The sequence below is a fragment of the Cynocephalus volans genome, chromosome 12 (genome assembly GCF_027409185.1).
Source record: "Cynocephalus volans isolate mCynVol1 chromosome 12, mCynVol1.pri, whole genome shotgun sequence".
In the NCBI taxonomy this organism is placed as follows: Eukaryota; Metazoa; Chordata; class Mammalia; order Dermoptera; family Cynocephalidae; genus Cynocephalus; species Cynocephalus volans.
The window spans coordinates 66,988,457-67,009,609 of NC_084471.1; the positions used below are offsets into that span (position 1 = coordinate 66,988,457).

General features: G+C 55.4%; 1 protein-coding gene across 1 annotated transcript; it reads left to right on the top strand.

Annotated features, from left to right (window-relative positions):
- Positions 1–542: 542 nt before the first annotated feature.
- RARG (retinoic acid receptor gamma) lies at positions 543–21,131 on the top strand. Its single transcript, XM_063074930.1, has 9 exons — positions 543–653; positions 4,781–5,106; positions 16,160–16,308; positions 16,544–16,685; positions 17,361–17,521; positions 17,716–17,892; positions 18,258–18,462; positions 18,923–19,081; positions 19,886–21,131. Exons 2-9 carry the CDS (start codon positions 4,923–4,925, stop codon positions 20,083–20,085), a joined length of 1,377 nt encoding a protein of 458 aa, XP_062931000.1. The 5' UTR covers positions 543–653; positions 4,781–4,922; the 3' UTR covers positions 20,086–21,131.
- Positions 21,132–21,153: the final 22 nt, after the last annotated feature.

Genomic DNA, 21,153 nt, shown 5'->3' on the forward strand with positions numbered 1-21,153 from the left:
CCCCATTGCCTATCCTGGGGAGATACCAGGGACTGGACCTTGTAGAACCACAGCTTGGACCTTGACAACTCAGCTAGTCCCCCCAAATGGCAGGAAGGGAAAAGTGCCAGAGAGAAAGGGTTGGCATCACGGGGCCAGGACGCTGACCTCCTCTGCCAGCCTTGCCCGGCCTCCCTGGGGATGGAGTCATGGAAGCCCAGCAAATGGGAGGGGCAGAGACCCAGGCGTCCCAGGCCGCCCCGCCCATGCCCCCGTCCCACCCATCCCCCGCCCCCCAGCCCCAGGGCACCAAGGAGGGAGCCGGGCAGGGGCAGGCGGCAGGGGAGGGAGGAGCGAGGGCGGGAGGGGGAGGAGGGAGCCGGGCAGGGAGGGAGGTGGGGGGGTGGGGAGGGAGAAAAAGAAAGAAAATATTTTCCGTGTCCCCGCCTGCAGAGTCAGTGTGCGGTTTGGGAGAAAATGTGTCGGATATTTTGGGGCGGTCACGTGGGCGGGCGGGCTCCAAGAGGCCCCGGGACAGTCCCAGCCTAGAGCCCTGCCCCCCCCTAGCCCCCCGTTACCGCGAGCCCCTGACACTGCGACGCTCCATCCCCGACACCGCCCGACGCTGGGACTTGGGGCTCCGCGGCCTCTCTTCCCCCTCCCTCCCCCTCCAGGTGAGTCAGGCGGGGAAGCAGGCTCGCCCGCCCGCCCGCCCGCGGACGCCTGGGTCCTCGGTGAGGTGGGCTGAGGGAGGGGCGCTGAGGAGCGACGCCGGTTCATTCCCTCCCGGGGCTGGTCAGCCTGCCCGCAGGGCTTGAGGGGGGCTTCCTGCCCGAACTTGGGATTAGCCCTGGTGTGGAAAGGGAATGCGGAGATTTTAGACAGGCTGGGGACGGGCTGGGTTATCTGCCCTTCATTTTGGTGAGCAGTGGGGGAGAGCATTTGGGAAGAGTCTTCAGCCAGGGGGCATCTGTCCTACTCTTGTGCTTGGAATGTGAGGGAAGACCGCGGGGTTCCCTCCAGCGGAGAGGGAGGAACACTCTCTGGGGTCTCTGAGGGGTGGATTTTATGGTCCAAGCTGGTCCAAGTTCTTCCTTCCCCAATGGATGGCACAGCATGGACATCAGAAAGGCAAGGAAAGAGTCCAGAGGCAAGTGATCCTGGCTTTCTGGGTCCAGGAGTTTGGAGTGACAAGTGGATGGCATAGGGGTCTGTGAAGTTTCCTTGAACTGCCAGTTCAGGATTCCCTCTGCCATATCCCCAGCCACAGGCGTGAGTCTTGGCTCCCTCAGGCCAAGGTGAGGGGCTCCTCTGGAGTATTTTTGAGGAGAGCCCAAGTGGAATAAAGGAAGAACAGGAAGACTAGGACAGGGACCCAGGAGTCCTAGTCCTGGAGTTCCATTGACACTGCCTCTCTGTGTTTAGCAGTTACAGTCCAGTCCCTTCAACCTGACCCAGTATGTAGGAGGGAATCTCTGCAGGTGGCCAAAGGGTAAGAATATGCATGGTTGGTGGTGGGGGGGAGGAGCAGGGGAGCCTGAGGAGGGGTCTACAGGGCAAGAAGCTGAGATGACTATCCCCTTTAGGGCTCATGTCCTGAGCAGCTGGAGTCCCACTCTTCAACTCTGAGGCTTCTGCCCTTAACATCACTCCTCAGATGCTGATTTGGGGTTAAGGACCACAGCCAGTGTCCTATATCCTTGGGGCAAGCAGAGAGAAGACAGGAGAGGGGGGAGCGTGTGCGGGGTGCCCGGAGCTTGGGTATCTCAAACAGACACACAGACACACACACAGACACACACACACACACACACACGCAAGCACACACACACACACACGCAAGCACACACACACACACACAAACACCCCATGGCTTAGCGCCTGGGAGGCAGCGCAGGGCACGCCCCCCACCCTGACACGCCCCCACCCCTGGCTCAGAAAGCCACCTAACTGGCACCTCCAGTTCCCCCCTCTGCTCCACCCTGCCTGTGCCCTCCGATGCCCACACACATTCCACTGGCATTGCCTGCTTGCCTCCTGGGCACTGCCCCTCCCTGGGGCCAGTGGGGTGGAGGGAGGGTACCTGGAGATGAGAGGTAGAGACTCAAGGGTCTGGACAGCCCCAAAGGTGGCACAAGGCCAGGGAAGCCTGGCCCACTGCTGCCTCCTGGGGAGCAGGCTGGGGGCCCAGGCTAGAGCAGAGGATGCCTGGGTTCCCTGCCGGGGCTGGAGATGGGGTCATGGAAAAAGGTGGTCGTGTTTATACAGAGGGGAGGGGGGCAGCGGGTGGAGAGCAGCCGACAAGAGCAGCTTTGTTCCAGGCTCTAGAGCAGGCTGGGCGGTAGGGAGACGCCCCCCACTCCATCCGGCAGCCCCTTCATCCATGCCCTCCCCTCAACTCCACCTCAGCTCTAAGAGAAGCAGCTTTGTAAGAGCCCCTTTCCCCTACTCAGTCGTTCCCACTCCCCTGATCTGCCATCTGAGGTGGCATCTTGGAAGGAGAGAAATGTTCTCTGCCTTACACAGGTTCCCCAAAGAATCAAGGCATATAGGGCCCTAGTTTAGGATTTCTTTTTATTCTGCACTGTCTTCAATTCCTTGGTCCTTTCCTCTACCCTAGATTTAAGACCCTGTTTTTCCTTTCCCAACCAAGGCAGAGAAACCAAGGCTCAGAAATGAGAGGAATCTCTGCCCGCTTCTTTTCTTCATTCAACTCTGAGGCAAAATAGAAGGAAGGCCAGGGAGAGTTGGGTTGTCTTTTCTTCATTTATAGCCTCATTCCTTGGTGAGGACAAGGTGTCTGAGCATTCCTCTCTGAAGTCCTCCTGCCCTACCTTCAGGTTTCTATTTCCCATGTGTAGGTGAAAAGCAAAGACAATGATGGATAAAGCAGAGAGCCTGTTCCCAGTCTAAGCCAAGTCTGGGGAAGATGGGGTGGGGGGTGGAGACCTCTAGTAGCTTCTCACCCTTAGCATTGGAGGGGTTAATCCACTTGGAATGTGGCCCAGCCTGTTGAGCTATGGCCCAGGGGCCTCAGGGGCCCCCCCGGACTCCTGGTTCCACCTGAGCTTAAACAGGGATGAGGACTTCAGGGAATAGGGGAAGGAAAAGGAGAGGGACTCTTGGAGCTCGGAGCTCAGACTTTTTAGGGCCTGGGAAAACACTGGGCTAAAGAGTCTGAGGGTACTGGGGGTATGGGTGGTGCCTGGTGAGGGGCAGGGACTGCTTCATGCATGGGTACTGAGTGAAGGGTGGTGGTGTTGGGGTCTGAGTTCCTGTACCTTGCATGACAATTTACCCTGAGGGGCTTGAAGTCCAAGGTAAATGAGAGATAGGAAGGAAAAAAAAAAAAAAAAAAAAAAGCAGAGGTAAAAGTACAGAGAGATATTGATCCTAGAAGCAATTACTCATGGAAAGATATGCAGAAATACCTACCTCTGAGCTGGCCCACCCTGTGGTCTCTATGTGTTTCACTCTCTCTTGGTCCATCAATGCCTTTCTCCATATCAGTTCCTTATGGTTCTGGCTAGAGGAGGCACCCAGGCTGGGGTGACTATCCCTCCTGAGTCCACTAACTTCCCAGAGAGGTAGGTGGTTCTGGGGCTCCTTGGGAAGGCCAACCTTCCCCTTGTCAGAGAGCATCACCAGAGGACCTACCTGCCTAGCCCTAGGATTCTTATTTCCTGTCTCTCCTTCCTCCCCCACCCCTCCTCTGGGCAGGGGGAAGGCTACATTTTAGGGAAAAGAGGATACAGAAAGAGCTTCCCAGAAGCAGGAAGGCCAGAGATGAGAAAGAAAAGGAAATGGAGAAGAGAAGTAAGCTGAGGACAAGGAGAGGAGCTCCTGGCATCATACTTGGCACACAGTGGGGTTTCCATCAACATCTGTGGATTTGAAGGAGAGGGTGCAAGAGAGGTTAGGGAGCGAGAGATAATTGGAGACAGAGAAAGAATTGGGAGGGGAAACTGGAAGGGGGGAGGATTGAGGGAGATAGAGAAGGGAATGCTCATTAAGAGAGGTGTGGAGGAAGAGAAGGTACAGAGAGAAATAATAAGACATTTACTTAGCATTTAGTATTTGCCCTACCTTATCCTAAACACCTTACATATGTTAAATTATTTAATCCTCACAACAACCTTATGAGATGGGTCCTATTATTACTCCCAAAGGACATATGAAGAAACTGAGGCACAGAAAGATTAAGTAGCCCACCCGAAGTTCCACAAGTGGCAAGTGGCAGAAACATCAATTCAAGTAGTCTGGCTCCAGAGTCTGTACTCCTAACCATTGCATGTACTGCTCTCCAGAGAGGTGTAGGGCCCCAAAGTTACACTAGACATGTTTGCTTTCTCCAGGGTGGTAGAGAGTTTGAATCTTGGCTCCATCTCTTATAGCCATATAACCTTAAGACAGTCACATAACCTCAGTTTCCTCATCTTTGAAATGGGAATTGTAGTTGCTACCTCACAGGATTGATGTGCGGGTTAAATCAGATGTCTAGCCCAGTTGTGGTGCTTCACGATATCTTCTCAGTCTAGGAGTCCTCTCCACCAGAAGTCCTCAGACCATCATTCACCTTGGGACCTCAGTTTACTCTTCTCTGGAGCCAATCTGGAGAGTTTCTCAGAGCCTGTGTACTCCTCTACCCTGCCCTCTCTACCACACTACAAGGGCCCTAAGCCAGGGCAGTATAAACCCCAGCAGCACAGATGGAGAAGACTCCATCTGAGAGAGGGTCATGGGGCTTGGAACCTTAGAGTGATCATTCTCTCATTTCTCCTTTTTCTCTGTTTCTCCCCAGGACTCTTGGAGACCCAGTGGGCAGACCAGGCAGGGTGGGCACGGAGCCTCCCAGGCCGGGGCAGTGGGCATGGGCGGGTGCTGTGGCTGAAGACCTCTCCCACCCTCTGCAGACTCCAGGGGACTCCCACACTGCAGCTGCCATGGCCACCAATAAGGAGCGACTCTTTGCAGCTGGTGCCCTGGGGCCTGGATCTGGCTACCCAGGGGCGGGCTTCCCCTTTGCCTTCCCAGGGGCACTCAGGGGGTCTCCACCTTTTGAGATGTTGAGCCCTAGCTTCCGGGGCCTGGGCCAGCCTGACCTCCCCAAGGAGATGGCCTCTCTGTGTGAGTCTGAGGGATCTTGGGGGATGAGGGCAAATGGAAACAGGAGGGTATTTGGAGGGTGGATGATATAGAAAATTGGCACCCCAGTTAGGAAGGCAGGCAGGGGATGGGAGTTTGTTCTAATGGAGTAGTGGTGAGTAATGGAGGGTGGTAGTGGTGGGGGACGAGGCGGCTTGGATGTGGACTAAATGAGAATGTTTGCAAATGAGACTTTTCCTGCTCAAATAGGATGGGAAAGTAGCAGCCTAAAATTGAGGGGGTCTAAAACTGCCTCCTGAGTCAGTTAACTAGCAGAGGGGAACACATTTGTGTGGGCAGCCAAAGGTGGGTCTGGTGCAGCTGCCTGCATTCAGTTGTGAGGTGGGGGGAATCAGGCTGGGAAGTAGAGGAGTCTAGGAGACCAGTCAGCTGGCTCTATGATCAAGAGGTGAAATTGTTCTAAATTAGGGGGAGGCTGAAAAAAAAAAAAGGAAAGAAATTTAGTGCCAGGTGCCCAAAAATGTGTCAGGAAGACTCTCCTGCTTGGTACTTGGGGAGGATGGAAACAGCCACAAAGAAGGTTGCTCTTGTACCATAAGTAATCTGGAGAGGTGGAGGGGGTGTTCCAGAAGCATTCTCTCCTCCAGCCATGTGGGTTCTGGCTCCTCCCCTCCCTCCAGGTCTGGCATAGTGCCCACATGCTGTGCAGATCCCTACTTGTCCCTAAGGCCTGCCCTCTTTGGGTTAAGCCTTTGAGTGCTGACAGCAGGCAAGGCTTGGGCCTCCCCTCCTCCCTCTGGGACCCCTCTCCTCCCACTTGTTGTTTCTTCTGGCCAGACCATTATTGGGGGGGGGGGCGGGTATGAGATGGGAAATGGGTGATGCCCATGAACTGGAGGGCTGTGGTGCTGGACCCTGTGGGGTAAAGGGTCAGCGTGTAAGCTGGTGAAGAGAAGGCCTCAACTGGAGAAAAGGGAAGGTGACTGAAGGAGAGAGAGAGAGAAAAAAAACCAAACAAAAACAATTTCAGAGACAGAGACAGATGGAGAGGAGAAGACAAAAAAATAAAGACACATCCTCAATACTCCATAAGCTCAGAGAGCAGAGGGGGAAGAGAAGGGACCCTGCCTCCAGGAGGGGGCACTCAGAGGGATGTGTGTATGTGAAAGGGGTGACTAGACTGGGCTGGCATCTTCACTGGAGAGTGTGCTCATCTGGAGAAGGTGTGTGTATGCGTGCGTGTGTGTGTCCAGACCATATGCAGATGTGTGTGCATAGCATCTTCTGGAGACTCTGCTTGTATATGAGGGTATTTCAAAAAGTTCATGGAAAGTACCCTCATACAAAATTCCAGTGTGTGCAACAAAGAGTCAGTGTGAGGAGTGAGGAGGTATTTAATAGGGCTGCTGACGGTGTGTCTGGTGTTTGGTGAGGTCTGCCGGTGGCATGTCTGTAGTCCAACAGAGGTTATTTAAGTGGCATGCAGGTGAACAAGAGAACACAAAGCCCCCTTTTTGGAAACTTCAGCTGGGCTTCCTCCACCTAATTTTCACCCCATGAATCTGTCCTAGGGGCCTGGAGAAGTGGGAAGGAACCACCCTCCCCCCATGAATGTGCTTCTTGCAGAGAACCATACAACTCAGTCTCTTGGGACTTGATTTTCCGAGGTTCTGAGAGGCAACTAAGGGAGATGGAGTAAAGAGGGAGAGGAGAAAGAGAAAGGTAGTAGGGAGAATGCTGAGAGTCAGTAACCAGTCTCCAGTGAAGTTCTCCTTGTGCTCCTGTGCCCTGGACACATTGAAATCAAGGTCAAGGTTCAAAGTGAGGTCAAGGCAGGGGAAGGGGTCAAGCTGGGCTCCATCCCCAAAGGCTGCCCTGAAGGACGGGGGGCTGAAAGGAGAAATCCAAGAGAGGAGCTAGAACCAGGGCAGGTAGCTGGGGAGGGTGCGGCTACCAGAGGGGGACAGGCCTGGGCAGGGAGAGGTGGCAGGTGGGGTGGGGAGGAGGGGAAGGCTTGGGTCCAGACAGTTTGCATGGGGGTGGGGCATGCAGCACCTAGTGTTGGCTGAGAGGGAGGCAGAGGGGAGAGGAAGGGATCCATTAGTCTGGGAAACCTCCCAGAGTGGGAAAGTAGTTAAAGGGTGAGAGAGTGTTGTCCCTCATTTCTCTGACCTTCTGTCCCTTTTTGGCTGGGACCATCTAATGGAGAGGGATTAGAGGCCTAAATTTGATGCCAAAGCCATACTTACCTTGAGTCTGTTTCTGTCATCAATCAATCTCTATTCTTTGGACCATCATCTCTGACACAGAAAATGGAATTTCTACTTGGGGTTGATTCTTGAATCTTATTGCTGGGGCCTGGCACCTTGGGGACATCCTTGTTGAGAAGAGAAGTCTTGTTCCACTTCTTGGGGCTCTCCAGAGGGGTTTGTATGGGTGAGGCAGGCATCTCAGAACCGCGTGGTGGAGGAGGGGAGTGTTGAGGGAAGCATGTGCTGCTGAGGCAAGCACAGGCCTGTGCATGTGGAAAGCAGAGGGAGGTGTGTGTGTGCGCATGTGTATGTGCAAGTCTGTGTTCATGCATGTGCATGAAATCCCTGGCGTCTGTATCCCTGTGTATCTCTGTGAACATTGTTCTGTTGTATATTTGCTTAATCAAGACTACAGGGAACAGAGTATGATGGGAGGGAAGGGAAGCCTTGCCCTCCTCCCCATCTTGAGGAGGTAACTATGGTTCTGAGAATCTGGCCCAGTTTGTCCTCTGAACCTGGTAATACTGACCTGGCCATGAGGCCAGTGTCCCTGGGGCAAGGAGCCCAGACTGCACCACATCAAGTGACATGGAGAAACTGAGGGCAGGCTGGCACAGGGAGAAAAAATCTTATTTTAAAAAGACTGAAAAAGAAAGACTCATAGACCTAAATGAGATGAAGGACAGCTACACAGGCCAAAAGGCTCAGACACAGAGAGAACCCAGACACTGGGAGAAACAAGGAGAACAAGCAGGCGGGTTTAAGGGTGGCAAGCAGGCGGCAGTGAGGCCTCCTCCAGGAAAAACCCCAGTCGACTGCCACTGCTCCTTCCCCCCCTCCCTGGTCTCTCCTCCTCCGGCTCAGGCTCCAGCTCCAGCTCCAGGCTGACACAAACGGGGCTTTGATTGCAACAGGAAACCTCTCTGGCGGGGGGAGCTGGGCAAGCCGCCGCCGCTGGGGCCCAGGCTGCACCCCCCTCTCCTGGCCCCCTACTTGGTCCCAGCCCCCATGCTGCCCAGCGCTCTTCACATCCCTACTTTGGGCCCCGACCCCCATTCACACCTCCCTGTTTCCAGGCTCTCCTGCTGCCCCCTTCTCCAGAGACCTCTCCCATTGCCCTTCAGGTGGGACTCCTAAGTTAGGACTTACCCTTTCTGGCAGGGCCTGCTTTACTTTAAAATGCCCTTCTTCAGTTTTTTGAGGGAGGGTTTTGGAAGAAAAGGAGAATTTAGCTTGAGGAATTCAGAACCAGTTATCCTCAAGACCCATACAGAAGGTGGCAAGAGTGGGGGGAAAGGAGGGGTGCATAAGGAGTTAGCTCTCTCTGCTCCACCGCCTCCCCATGCTAGCAGTCTTGGCCAAACTCATCCTTGCCAGGGTGGTAGGGTCTCTGAGGGGTGACCACACAAGAAAATGAGTGCTAATGGCCTTGTTAGTGGGGGAGGGGTACACTCCTCTTTGCCTCTGGGGCCATGCCTTTGTGGGGCTCTAGCTGGGAGGGGGGTGCGGCCTGGTGGTGGGGATCATAGGGAAGGGGGTGAGTCAGGCAGCGGCCCCCCCTCATACTCCCACCAGGCTGGTGGAGAACATCTGGTTCCCATGAAATGCTAGAAGGCTAATGGGTCTAATTGCTGCAATAAGGGCTGGGGGGGACTTTGGGGAAAAGAAGGGGCACTAGATCCCCCCATCCTCTTACTTTCTCCCCAAGGCTGTACTAAATTTGTCTAGAATGGGGGGGTTGGGGTTGATGGGTAGGTTGGGGCTGATATCCTAATGCCTGGTCCTAAGGCCCTCTCTCCCTGCAATTTCTGTGAAGCACACACAGTTGGGGTGATGAGGAGTGGGGTGCATCTGGTGAAGAGAAAGGGGGACTATTGAGGACTCATGGCTTCCTGGAGCCCTCCCCCAACTCCTCCTGTGCCCTCCTCCCAACCCCCCTCCCTGTGGCCTGGCCACTTCTGGTTCTAATTACCAACTAGGCAGGCCTGACTTAATTGGGACCTTTCAGATTTTGGAGAGGGAAGGGGGAGGACTGACAGCCTGAAGTTGACTAATCAGGGCTCTTTCCCCCTTATATTTGGGGTACTCCTGATCTTGCACTTAACTGATTTTTTGTTTGTTTGTTTTGCCACTGGTCAGATTATGATTCAGAAACCTATCTCCCCTTTTTTCTTTTCTTTTATTGTGAGCGAGTGGCTGGATTCAGAAATGGGATATTTGGGGTTGGGGCACGAGGGAGGAACTCACACTGGATTGAAAAAGCACTCCTTTCCCTCTTCGTCCCTGCTTCAGGCCCCCCAGTCAGCCCTGCCACCCCGAGGCACCCCCCATCCGCAAGTCAGGCCCTACTTTTCATCCCCCTCCCGCCCCGCAGTCACCCGGGCTCCTCCCCCGCGCCCGCATTCCCTCAGCTACTCTGACACCCCTTCCTTCTCTTTATTCTTTCAGCAGGAGCCCCACTCCTGCAGCACCCCAGTGCGCCCCCAACTCGGTACAACAGATTCTTAGAAAAGTGCGCCCCGCCCTGGCCCAGCCACAGCCGCCAGGCGGGGGAAGGGGCCGGGCCGGGCGCCGCTCCCGCTCCCCCGGCGCTCCCCGTGTGAGCGGCGCTGACAGAGCCGGCTGGGCCGGCCCGCCGGGCGGCTGGGCGGCCGGCGGGCGAGGCGCGGGGGAGGGGGCGGTTTCCGGGAGTCGCCGCCGCTGGCGCTGTCCCGGGGCCAGGGTCCCGGATTCGGCCCGGCCCAGCAAGGGCAAACTTCTGACGTGGCCAACCCCCCACAGCCCCCCCTCCACCGGGCGAGGGCGCTTAGTGCCGGAAGGGGCAACCAAGGGAACAGTGAGGCGGCCCTTGGAGATCTGAGGGGCACTCTGGCACCGAAGGGCAGGAGGGGCAGTTATTGCCTATGGTGGGGGTATTTAATGACCTGAGAACAGTTAATGACCAGAAGCGCAGTTACTACCGAGAGGGGCACTTGGCACGGTAGAAACTCTGGGGGAGGGGAGTTGACACTCAAGAGGGCAGTTTCGTCTGAGGCGCAGTTGGCACTGTAGGGACAGTTTGGGGGGTAGTTTTGTGCTCTAAAAGTGAAGTTATGTTCGAGGAAGGGGCATTGAGAGAGGAAGTCAAGGCGCTCAGGGAGTGTCAGTCGCGGGATGGGGCTTCAGGGACTTGGAGGGAGGCGGCCCGGGACGCGGCGGAGGGAGGACAGCTCCGGCTAGGAGGGGTAGACTCTCGTCGGCTCTGGAAGGGGCGGGGGACTCCGCGGCGGCGCTGGCGACGGCCTGGGCGGGGCGGGGCGGGGCCGGGTCAGGAGGAGGTGAGCGCGCTCGGCCACCCGCCCCGAGGGGGGTTCCCGGAGAGTTCACGGCGGGAACGCGCTCCGGCCCTAGGACCGGGGGTGGGGAAAACGGGAAGGAAGGAGGAGGCAGCGCGCGCCGAGCCGCAGGAATGTACTGTTCTGTTCGGCCCTGAAGCGCGCGCGCGGAGGGAGAGGGAGGAGCCAGGCCTGGGAATGAGAGGGGTGGAGGTAGTGCAGGTCCCCGGGCTCTGGAGAGCTGCCGCCCTTAGGGGACCTCCACGTCCCCCTCTCCTCAGTCGTCCTTAACATCCCTGTATTGACGGGTGAAAATGGGAGGTTTCGGGGGAGGGAGAAAACTCTATGACAGGAAATGCATGTGCTTGGTTCCTCCACTCCTCCCCCCCACCCTGACCTGGGCACGCGCCTAAGTGCAAATGCGTGCAAAGCCTCCGGGCTGTGGCGAGAGAATACTCGCAAGCATTCTCCCGAGCCAGGTGTATTTGCACAAAGGTGCATGCACCTATGATTTTATGTGCGTGCAGACATGTATGTGCACTGTTGCACATTTGCAAATACTTGGTGCCTGCTAAGATAAATGCATGCACGCATGTGTGTCTAAGCGCGCGCGCGCGCCGAGGAGAGAGTATGTGTATGTGTGTGCGCTCCACTCCCAGCTCTGCTCATCTTGGTGCCCGGCCCCCTTCGCTCTCCAAGCCCCACCCCCTACCCCTCCGGGATTCGCTTTTACAAAAGGTCTCCCCAGTGCTAGCTACCGAGGCGTCCAGAGTGAGCAGGACCGAGGCTGAAGCTGCATCCCCGGCTTCGAGCCCCGCCCAGTCGTTTTCCCCTGCTGGGGATCCCCCTCTTCCCCGCCTACCCCTTACCCCCCATGCAGCCCAGCGCCCTATGCTAGCCCTCCCCCTCCCCCCCTGCAGGAGCTGGGCGCCGCCGGGGGAGGAGGGGGAATTGGCTGTGGGTCCTTGGTGTTCGTAGCACCCAGCTTCCCTCCAAGCCGGGTCGCGATGTACGACTGCATGGAAACGTTTGTCCCGGGTCCGCGACGGCTGTACGGGGCGGCCGGGCCTGGGGCCGGCTTGCTGCGCAGAGCCACCGGCAGCTCCTGTTTCGCTGGACTTGAGTCTTTCGCCTGGCCGCAACCCGCCAGTCTGCAATGTAGGTACCCGAGCCCGGGGGTGGGGTGGGGGGCTGCAGGAGAGGCTGGGGCTTACTCTTTCTGTGTGTAAAGGGTGGAAATAGGGTGCAAGCGGAGGTTCTGGCCTTTTCTATGTGAGGTACTGGCCCTTTAAACGTGGGGCCTCAGCGTCTCCTTTGCGTGTGTGCAGTAGTGTTTGGAGTATGTGGTTTTTATGGTGGGTGTTTTAGCTAGGACCTGTGGTTGATGCCACTCCAGAGTTCCTGGGGAGAGAGAGACCGAGGTGTGTTGATAGTTTGTGCCCTCAGGTGTCTGGCCCCGGGGGGATATGGCACCCAGGATCATGGGTGGTGTTTGTAAAGTCCATGTGGGAAGTTGGGAGTGTAAAAATAATTATTTGCAGAGCGTGAGAGCCCCTGGAGTGTGCAGCATCTTGTCTAGGTGTGTGAGTGTGGGAGTAGGGTTTTTTCTACACGCTATCGCCCCCCCGACAGCATTGGCAAGTCCACATGGCCTGTATGGGGATGTTTGTGGCAGAGGCCGGGCGGGCGTGTGCCCCTGCGTGGCTGCGGGGGCGGTTTTGGAAAGTGCTACGTTCGAAAGTGCATCCTGTGTTCTCCGTGCCGGGTGGAAGGGTTTGTGCACACAAGAAGGAGAAGGCTGGTCTCTGGCGTCTATTCCCCCCTCCCCCGCCCAATTTAAAAAAGAAATGTTTGGAAACGTGAACACGGTTGTATGCAGAGATGACTTATTCCTAGGGCTCTAACACACAAAGTGAAAAGTTTAAAGCAGTCTCTGTGTGTGTGTGTGTCGGGGGGTGGCCTGCAGGTGACAGCGGCAGGGGGCGTACGACTGAGCAGGGGTCCCCAGATATCCATCTTCCTCTTCTGTGAAATGGGAGATGCCAGGCCTGGGGCCCTGGAACCCCTTTCCAAAGCGGTAATAAAAAGCTAGGGACTGAGAGGCAGTAAAAATGAAGTCCAGATGAGAAGCGGCTTTGAAGCTTGGGCCGCAGTGCCTGGCGGGGGTGGGGTGTGGGGAGTGTCCGGGAGGGGAGCCTGGAGCACCCCCAAATTTCCCCGGGGCTGGGACTGCGCTCGCAGCGCGATGCGGCCGGGCACCAGGGCTTGAGGGTACGTTCGGAAGGGGCGGGCAGCGAGTGGGGCGGAGGGCGCAGGGGGAGTGCGCACGCCGGGTCACCGAGCCGCCGCCAACGTGCCTCGCTCCTTGGCACTCGACAGCGCTGTTTACAAGTTCGGATTTTTTTCCCCCCTTTTGGTTCTAAAGCAGAGCTGCTCAGATTTAACAACTGGGAGACTGTAAGAGGGAGGCGGCAAACAGGAGGGTGGGGTGGTGCAAGAATTAAAAGCGTACCATTTAAAGGGCGGAGAAAGCATGGAACTATTGCTTTGCACCACATCCCCGTGAATTCTTAACCTTCCTCTCATTGCCCAATAGGATGGGAATTGGATAAGTTGGGAGGGGGTGTGCCGAGGTGGAGAGAATCTTACAGGGATTTGGGGGGCTGAGCACAGACCCTGTCCTTTTTCAGGCCCAGTGAAGCCCCTTGGACTTTACTAGTAGTATGTTCGTGCATTTCAATTTGGACCAGTAATTTTGGACTCTAGGGTATGGTGGGCACACAAATCTAGCTTCAGGCCTTCCGCCACACAATTTCAGAAGGAAAGTCATTTAGAGAGGAGGGCAGGATGGTGTGTTTGTGCATGTTTGGAGGCTTTGGTGTCCCTGTGCTGCGTTGGCAGGCTGGGGTGTTTGTCTGGTGGTAGAGCTGTCCGCTTGTAAATGTGTAGCCAAGTGCTGGGTGTTGTGTGTCAGCTTTGTGACTTGTACTCCCACCTCCACAGTGTGGCTGGAGTGAGTATGCCTTTATGCCCATCTGTGTCCATATGTTCCTCTGTGCCAGAATCTGGTTGGGGTTATAGGAGCCCGTTATTAATATGCCTGCTTTTGTGCCCTGTGTGTTGTTGACCTGTGAGAGTGTGTGGGTCTCCAAGGAGGTGTGTGTGAGATTGCGAGTCCAGGCTGCTCAGCTCTGGGCCTCGCAGCTGGGAGCGTTTACAGCCGGTTATAAAGAGTTTGTTTGAAGCTCCGCTCAGCCTGGCCAGGAATTTCCTCAATTTCAGCAATTTGGGCTTTAAAAGGAGAAAAACCCAGAGCCCACCCCCCTCCTCCCCAGCAGGGGCCTCTGCCTATCCCAGGAGCAGCATCCTGATGGTGGGGTCGCAGCTCAGGGCTGAGGAGGGGATCAGATCCAAGTAGACCAAGTTAACTTTCTGGAGCCTCCCACCAGCAGATTGACCTCAGAACCACTGGGTTGCACTCTAGGGTTCAGGGGGCAGGGGTGTGCCAGAGGAGTGTCAAGAATGGGTGACCACTTAGATAGGAAAAACTGCTCCCCGGCCTAACTCCCTGTGGCCCCCCAGTCTTATAATTGGCTGGCACTGCCCAATGCCAGTCTGACCGCACCCAGGCCCTTGCGCAAGAGAGGAAATGAGGCAGCGCTCTGCGGGCAGGGAGGGCGTCAGTCAGCACCGAGTGAGTACCACCCCACGCACAGGGCTGTGGGCACAACACATGCCCTCGAAGATCACCGTGGAGCCAGGAGAGGTCCTGAAAGGCATTCCAGACCTCTCCACATCTCTCAGCACAAGCCCCTCCTGGAGTCCTCCACCCTGAGTCTTGAATAGACTCCTGGCACCCTTCTTTTCTCCTCTCCTCTCTCTCCCTTTTCATTGTGGAATCTCAATGCAGCAGGATTCTTATGCAAATTGAGTGTGTGTGTGTTGGGGGGTGGGGAGGGCTTCCCTCCTGTGGGGTGGGTGGAGCTAGCCTGGAACCCTGGCATCCTGGGCATTCCTTCTGCCCTTCTGGCTGCATTTGGGTGGACTTCTGACCTGGTGGGCTGCAGAGGGTTAGAAGGAAGGTGTTCATGAGGTGGGTGTGTGGGACACTCCTTAGGGAGGGTCTTAGGGATTTCTTACATTAACTTGGGCCCTCCAGATTTGGGCAACAGGGACTACAGGTTGAACAATTTACAGATTTTCCTAGCCTCTGAAGATCAAACACACACACACACAAATTCACACACGATTTACCCAGCAGCCTCCTAAACAGAGGATGTCTTCTCCATACTCCGTGAGGCAGAAACCCCTTTTGAGCTGCACTTGAGTATTTTTCTTTTCTTTTTTTTTTATTTGGGGGCTGGCCGGTATGGGGATCCGAACCCTTGACCTTAGTGTTTTAATACTGTGTTCTAGCCAACTGAGCTAACCAACCAGCCCCAGTTTATTTTTTTATTTTATTTTTTCCCAGTTTATTTTTGGAAGGAGTTTAGGACTGAAGACATAGGCTCAGAGAGGGTCCAAAGATAGGTCCCCTCCCCCATTAGCCTTGTTTACCCACTGTCACCTGACTTTTCTGGTTTGCTATACCCCCAATGGCTTCTAGATCTGAGAATCTGACCAAATACCTCAGTCTCCCCTTTCCCAAATTCTCTGACTCACGGCCACTTAGATCTAGTCAGAGGACTGAGAGCCTTGACTCCTCCATCAGCTGGCAGTGTGACACTGAGGTCTGGTTACTTGCCTGCTCTTGGCCTCAGTTTCTTTAGGTGTGAAATAAGGCTGTTGCATATCCTGTAATTTACTGTCATGATACCTGTGCCCCATTTGCTCCATTGTCTCAGTGGTTTGGGGGGAAAAGGACTTTGGTGGTTATTTGGGGGGTGGTATGAGAGGGAAAAGCTTGATGATTATCTACTCGATACTACTTGAGAGAAAACAAAGTTCTGTTCTACCTACTAAGCATCCTAGCAGGTCATTCAGCCATGTGTTAGCTAGAGGTGGCCTATAATTGCCTACCCACTCCAGATCTATTGCCTTACCAGGAGGAGGAGGAAGGTGGGAGGTAGACTACCTGACAAGGATCTACCAAAGTGACAGGGAGTGACTAGAAAGTTCAGAGCTGCAGAGCTGCAACCATTCCACACACCGCTTCATAGTTGGAGAAACTGAGACCCAGAGAATGGTCCAGGATGTCCTTGGTCTGGAATTTAGAGAATTGAACAGTGTCACATAGGGCTAGGGCTGGCATTATTTTTGTGGAAGAGTTAGGCAGTCTGTGGGGGTCAGCTAGAATCACAGCAAGCTGCAGTAATAATTGCTGTTTTTGGGGTTTCTGGGAGTGTTTACTGTGGGGCTGTACATGGTTGTAGGGACTAGTACACTGTGGTAGTGATGGCTGTCACCACTAGGCTGGAGGAAGAAGTGGGCATGGGGTGTCTGTAGTGAGGAGGCCTGGAGGTCTTTGGGGTCCTTCTCCCCAACCCTCACATCACTGCTTTCCCCTAGCGGTGGAGACGCAAAGCACTAGCTCAGAGGAGATGGTGCCCAGCTCGCCCTCGCCCCCTCCGCCTCCTCGGGTCTACAAGCCGTGCTTTGTGTGCAATGACAAGTCCTCTGGCTACCACTATGGGGTCAGCTCTTGTGAAGGCTGCAAGGTGTGTATGTGGTGGGGGTGGGCAGACTGGGGACCTAGAGTTACCTGAGTAAGATCAGAGACCAGGAACACAGATGCTGTATGTGAGTGGGCATGTATGGGGTGGGAGGGGGTTGCTTTGCACATAGGTGGTTAATAGATCAGGTTAGGCCTGGGGTAACCTGCAAGGCCTATGAGAGACTGGTACTGCCAGCATCCTGCTTCAGTGACATCCTCCCACTTCACTCCAACTCCAGGGCTTCTTCCGCCGCAGCATCCAGAAGAACATGGTGTACACATGTCACCGTGACAAAAACTGTATCATCAACAAGGTAACCAGGAATCGCTGCCAGTACTGCCGGCTACAGAAGTGCTTTGAAGTGGGCATGTCCAAGGAAGGTAGGCTCATATCTCTGGCCTGGGCAGGAGCACTCCTGTCCTACCCTATGGTTGCTACCCTTTTCCTTCTGGGCACCCCACTTCCCTGATCTCAGAGACCTAGCCTGCCCTGGGGTGCTGCCTCCTCCCAGGCCAGTTCTATTTGATTAGCTCCATTCCATAGCCTTTCCCATTCTCCCCTCTAGGAGCTTAACCTTTCCACTGAATGAATGAATGGGGATTAGGGTCTCACATTCTCCCTGTTTCATGGGGAAGTGGAGGGGTGGGCTTGCCAGTCCCCTCCCCTTCCCTGCTCCCAGGACTAAGCCTGAGATGAATCTGGGGTGGCCCCTCCTCTTCATCCCCCCCATTGTGCTGCCAAGGCTATAAGTGGATATCCTGCTGCCTGCATATCCTGCCCCCCCACCCCCCCAGCTCCTGCAGGGTGACAGGAAGGGCAGGATGGAGCTGAATGGCCTGGGGAGGGAGCAGGGGCTGTAGGCCCTGGGTGGGGCTGGGGAGAGCCAGCCTGGAAATAGGAGCTAATGTAGGAGATAGGGAAACTGAGGCGCTAATCAGGGTGCCGGGGAATAGATATTCATGATAAGGACTGAGCACCTTAAATTAGGGTGACAGAGGACATCCAAAGGGAGGCTCTGAGGGTCTTGACCCTCTCCTTACGCCTCTACCCCCAAGCTGTGCGGAATGACCGAAACAAGAAGAAGAAAGAGGTGAAAGAAGAAGGATCATCTGACAGCTATGAATTGAGCCCCCAGTTAGAAGAGCTCATTACCAAGGTCAGCAAAGCCCATCAGGAGACCTTCCCCTCGCTCTGTCAGCTGGGCAAATATACCACGGTGAGGAATGGGCAGAGCCCCAGTGAGGGCAGGGGACTATTCACTTTGATGGAATGGGTGAGGGTTATGTTGGAGGCTGTGGTCTGGTGCTGAGGACAAGGAGGTCATCAGAATGCTTGGGGTACTGGCAGAGAGAAGACAGCACAGGCGCAGGCCTTAGCTTGCATTCTAATCCCCCCTCCTCCTTCTTGCAGAACTCCAGTGCAGACCACCGGGTACAGCTGGATCTGGGGCTGTGGGACAAGTTCAGTGAGCTGGCCACCAAGTGCATCATCAAGATTGTGGAGTTTGCCAAGCGCTTACCTGGCTTTACAGGGCTCAGCATTGCTGACCAGATCACTCTGCTCAAGGCTGCCTGCCTGGATATCCTGGTAAGTTAGGCCCTGAGGGTCCTGCCACAGCCCGACCCTCAGCAGTTCTTTGGTCCATATAAAGATTTGCTTATCCTGACCCCTGCCAGCCATCTGGGACTCCCCAGATCTCTACCCAAGCTCTATTTGTCTTAGCCCTTGCCTCTATGACCTGATCCTAGACTTATGGATGCCCTGCCTCCTCCTGACTTCCCTGACCTCCCCTTCCCAAACCTCACCTCTCTGCCTTCCTCCCCATGCCTGCTTCACGTTGCACTCACTTGGGACCTAACCTCCTCACTTTCCACTCATTCCTTCTTTCCCCTACCCCCATATGAACCCCTCTCCAGAGACTGCTCTAACCCTTTTACTACCTTCACCTCCAGATGCTGCGGATCTGCACAAGGTACACCCCAGAGCAGGATACCATGACCTTCTCCGACGGGTTGACCCTGAACCGGACCCAGATGCACAATGCTGGCTTTGGGCCCCTCACAGACCTAGTCTTTGCCTTTGCTGAGCAGCTCCTGCCACTGGAGATGGATGACACTGAGACAGGGCTGCTCAGCGCCATCTGCCTCATCTGTGGAGGTGCGGGGGCGCCCCCTGGCGTCTGCTCAGGCTCCTTTCCCACTATACTTCATACCTGATCTCTGACCAGGTGGGAGACCTTGGTGGGTCTCTTCCCCAGGGATAGTTGCATCTGGGCCCATCCACAGACTTCTCAGATCCTGCACAGGCTTCCCAGCAGCCCAGAATATGGGACAAAAAAGAGGGGCAGATCCAGGGGGAGCTGAGGAGACCTTAGATACTGGTGTTGAGATAGGGACTTGGCAGGAATGATTTACCAGAGAAAGCCCCTTGCTTTAAGGTACAGGGCTTAGAGCAGGGGAGATAGACTGTTGGGGATCAGGGACAAAAGGGAAGGGGCTGTTGGGACAAAGTTTGGGGTCTGGAGGCCCACAGGGGAGGGTTAGTTGGGGATCAGCCACCCGTCATGATGTCCTCGTTTCTTCCTTCCTATCTCACTCCACTGTGCTTGTCCCCATAGATCGCATGGACCTGGAGGAACCTGAAAAAGTGGAAAAGCTGCAGGAGCCACTGCTGGAAGCCCTGAGGCTCTATGCCCGGCGCCGGCGACCCAGCCAGCCTTACATGTTCCCAAGGATGCTTATGAAAATCACCGACCTCCGGGGCATCAGCACCAAGGGTTAGTCATGAGTGAGCTTCCCTGCTCTGACTTCCCAGAGCTGCTGGTCTCCCAGGTGGGACAGGTGGATAGGCAGGGACAAGAACAGAAGGATTGAGAACCAGGTGACCTACATTGGGATCCTAGCTCTGCCACATACTAGTTGGAAGTCTTTTGGCAAATTCCTTTACTTTTTGTACTTCTTTTTCCCATTTGTAAATTGGGCTATATTTACACCGACTTCATAAGGCTATTGTTAGGACTAAATGAGTTAATATAATGTGTTTAGAACCGTGCTGAATTAAAAATTCGGTTCCGTAGTTGCAGTAGCCGTATTTCAAGTGCTCGATAGCCACATGTGGCTAGTGACTACTATATTGGACAGAGCAGATATTTCCAACATCGCCAAAAATTCTATCGGGCGGTGCTGATTTAGAAGGATACCTGAAACATAGTGTTTGATAAATATTATCTACTGTTATAAATGTTAAGAACAGACCTAGGAACAACTGGCAAGCTCTGGACATTAGAGGGTGGGGTGCCTGGGGAGTGGAGCTGAAGTTGTACGTGGTGGTGGTGTGATCTTTGAGAAGACAGCCTGAAAGAATGGGAGGAATGGGCAGCAGGCCTGGCAGAGAAGACCAGGTAGAGGTTCCAAACAGGTGCAGCACCTAGGAACCCTGGAGTGGAGAGAGGGTGAGCTGGGGACAGAGGGGTGGCAGAGGAGGTAAAGGGGAGTCAGAGGGCAGTCCAGAAAGGTTAGGGAGGTGGTCTCAAGGGTCCTGAGCCTTTGCCCTCCTGAGCCTCTTTGCCTCTCCATTGTAGGAGCAGAAAGGGCCATTACCCTGAAGATGGAGATTCCAGGCCCAATGCCTCCCCTGATCCGAGAGATGCTGGAGAACCCCGAAATGTTTGAGGACGACTCCTCGCAGCCTGGTTCCCACCCCAAGGCCTCTAGCGAGGATGAGGTTCCCAGGGGCCAGGGCAAAGGGGGCCAAAGTCCCCAGCCTGACCAGGGCCCCTGACCTTTCCCTCTGTGGGGGTTGGGGCTCCAGGCAGCAGACCGACCATCTCCCAGACACCATCAGTGACTGGGGGAGGACCTTCTCTGCCCTCTTCCCACCCCTTCCATTGAGCTCCTTGTTTTGCCAAAGTTTCCAGGGGTGCCTTTGTGTTCATCCCCTTTCCGCTCTAACCAGCTCCCTCTCCAGTCCTGGGGGCCTGCCCTGCTCCCACTGGGAAGAGGGCAGAGGGGTGAGCCTGGGTTTGGACTCTAAAATCTTAGCACTGCCCCTCAGATACAAGGGTCCTAGACTCCCCAGGGCAGGAGAAAGACCCTGCCATTCTACAGCCCCTTCCCCTGCCAGGTGCTTAGGCCTTTGGGAGCAAACAGGAACACTATAGAGACCAAAAGGGGGGTGGAAGGGGAGGGCTGAGCCCACCCCCTTGCCCCTGCCCTTGGTGCCTCATGCTGGGTGATGCACCTGTCAGGTGCATGCTACCCTCTGTGCCCCATCCTCATGCCAGGTCAGATTGGGGGCAGGCTGGGCCCTGCATTTCTGGAGTGGGGCTAGAGGGTGAAAAGGACAGATGCAGGTCCATTCTGAACCTCTTTGTTTGGGCAGTTTACTCTGCCCTCCGTTACAAGCCCCTTCCCCAGCCCTGTCATGTGCCTTGGGCTCCCCCTGCCTCGCCCATCTCAGCCATCGGGGCAGGGACCCTCCTACACTACAGAGGGGCCAGGGGATCCCTCTCCCCCAGTGCCTTCCATCCTTGACCCCCAGAGCAGCTTGGCCCAGGGAGGGGGGATGCTGCTTAGCTGATCCCACCCTGACCCAGAGGAAGCCTCTATTTATTTATTAGCTTTTGTTTACACCCTGGAATTGACCTTTCCTCCAGGGGTCTTGGGAGGGGGAGCCCAGGGTCCCTGTGATCCCCCCCTTCCTCCAATCCCCAGTTTGTATTTAGCTGCCAAATAAGACTCCCAGTGGCTCCCCCTTTTCTCTGGGGGGTCAGGGTGCTCTTCCCTCCCCTCTGTTTACATCTCCCCTCCACCCCGCTGTATCGCATATTGCTGAGTTTTCTATTTTTGC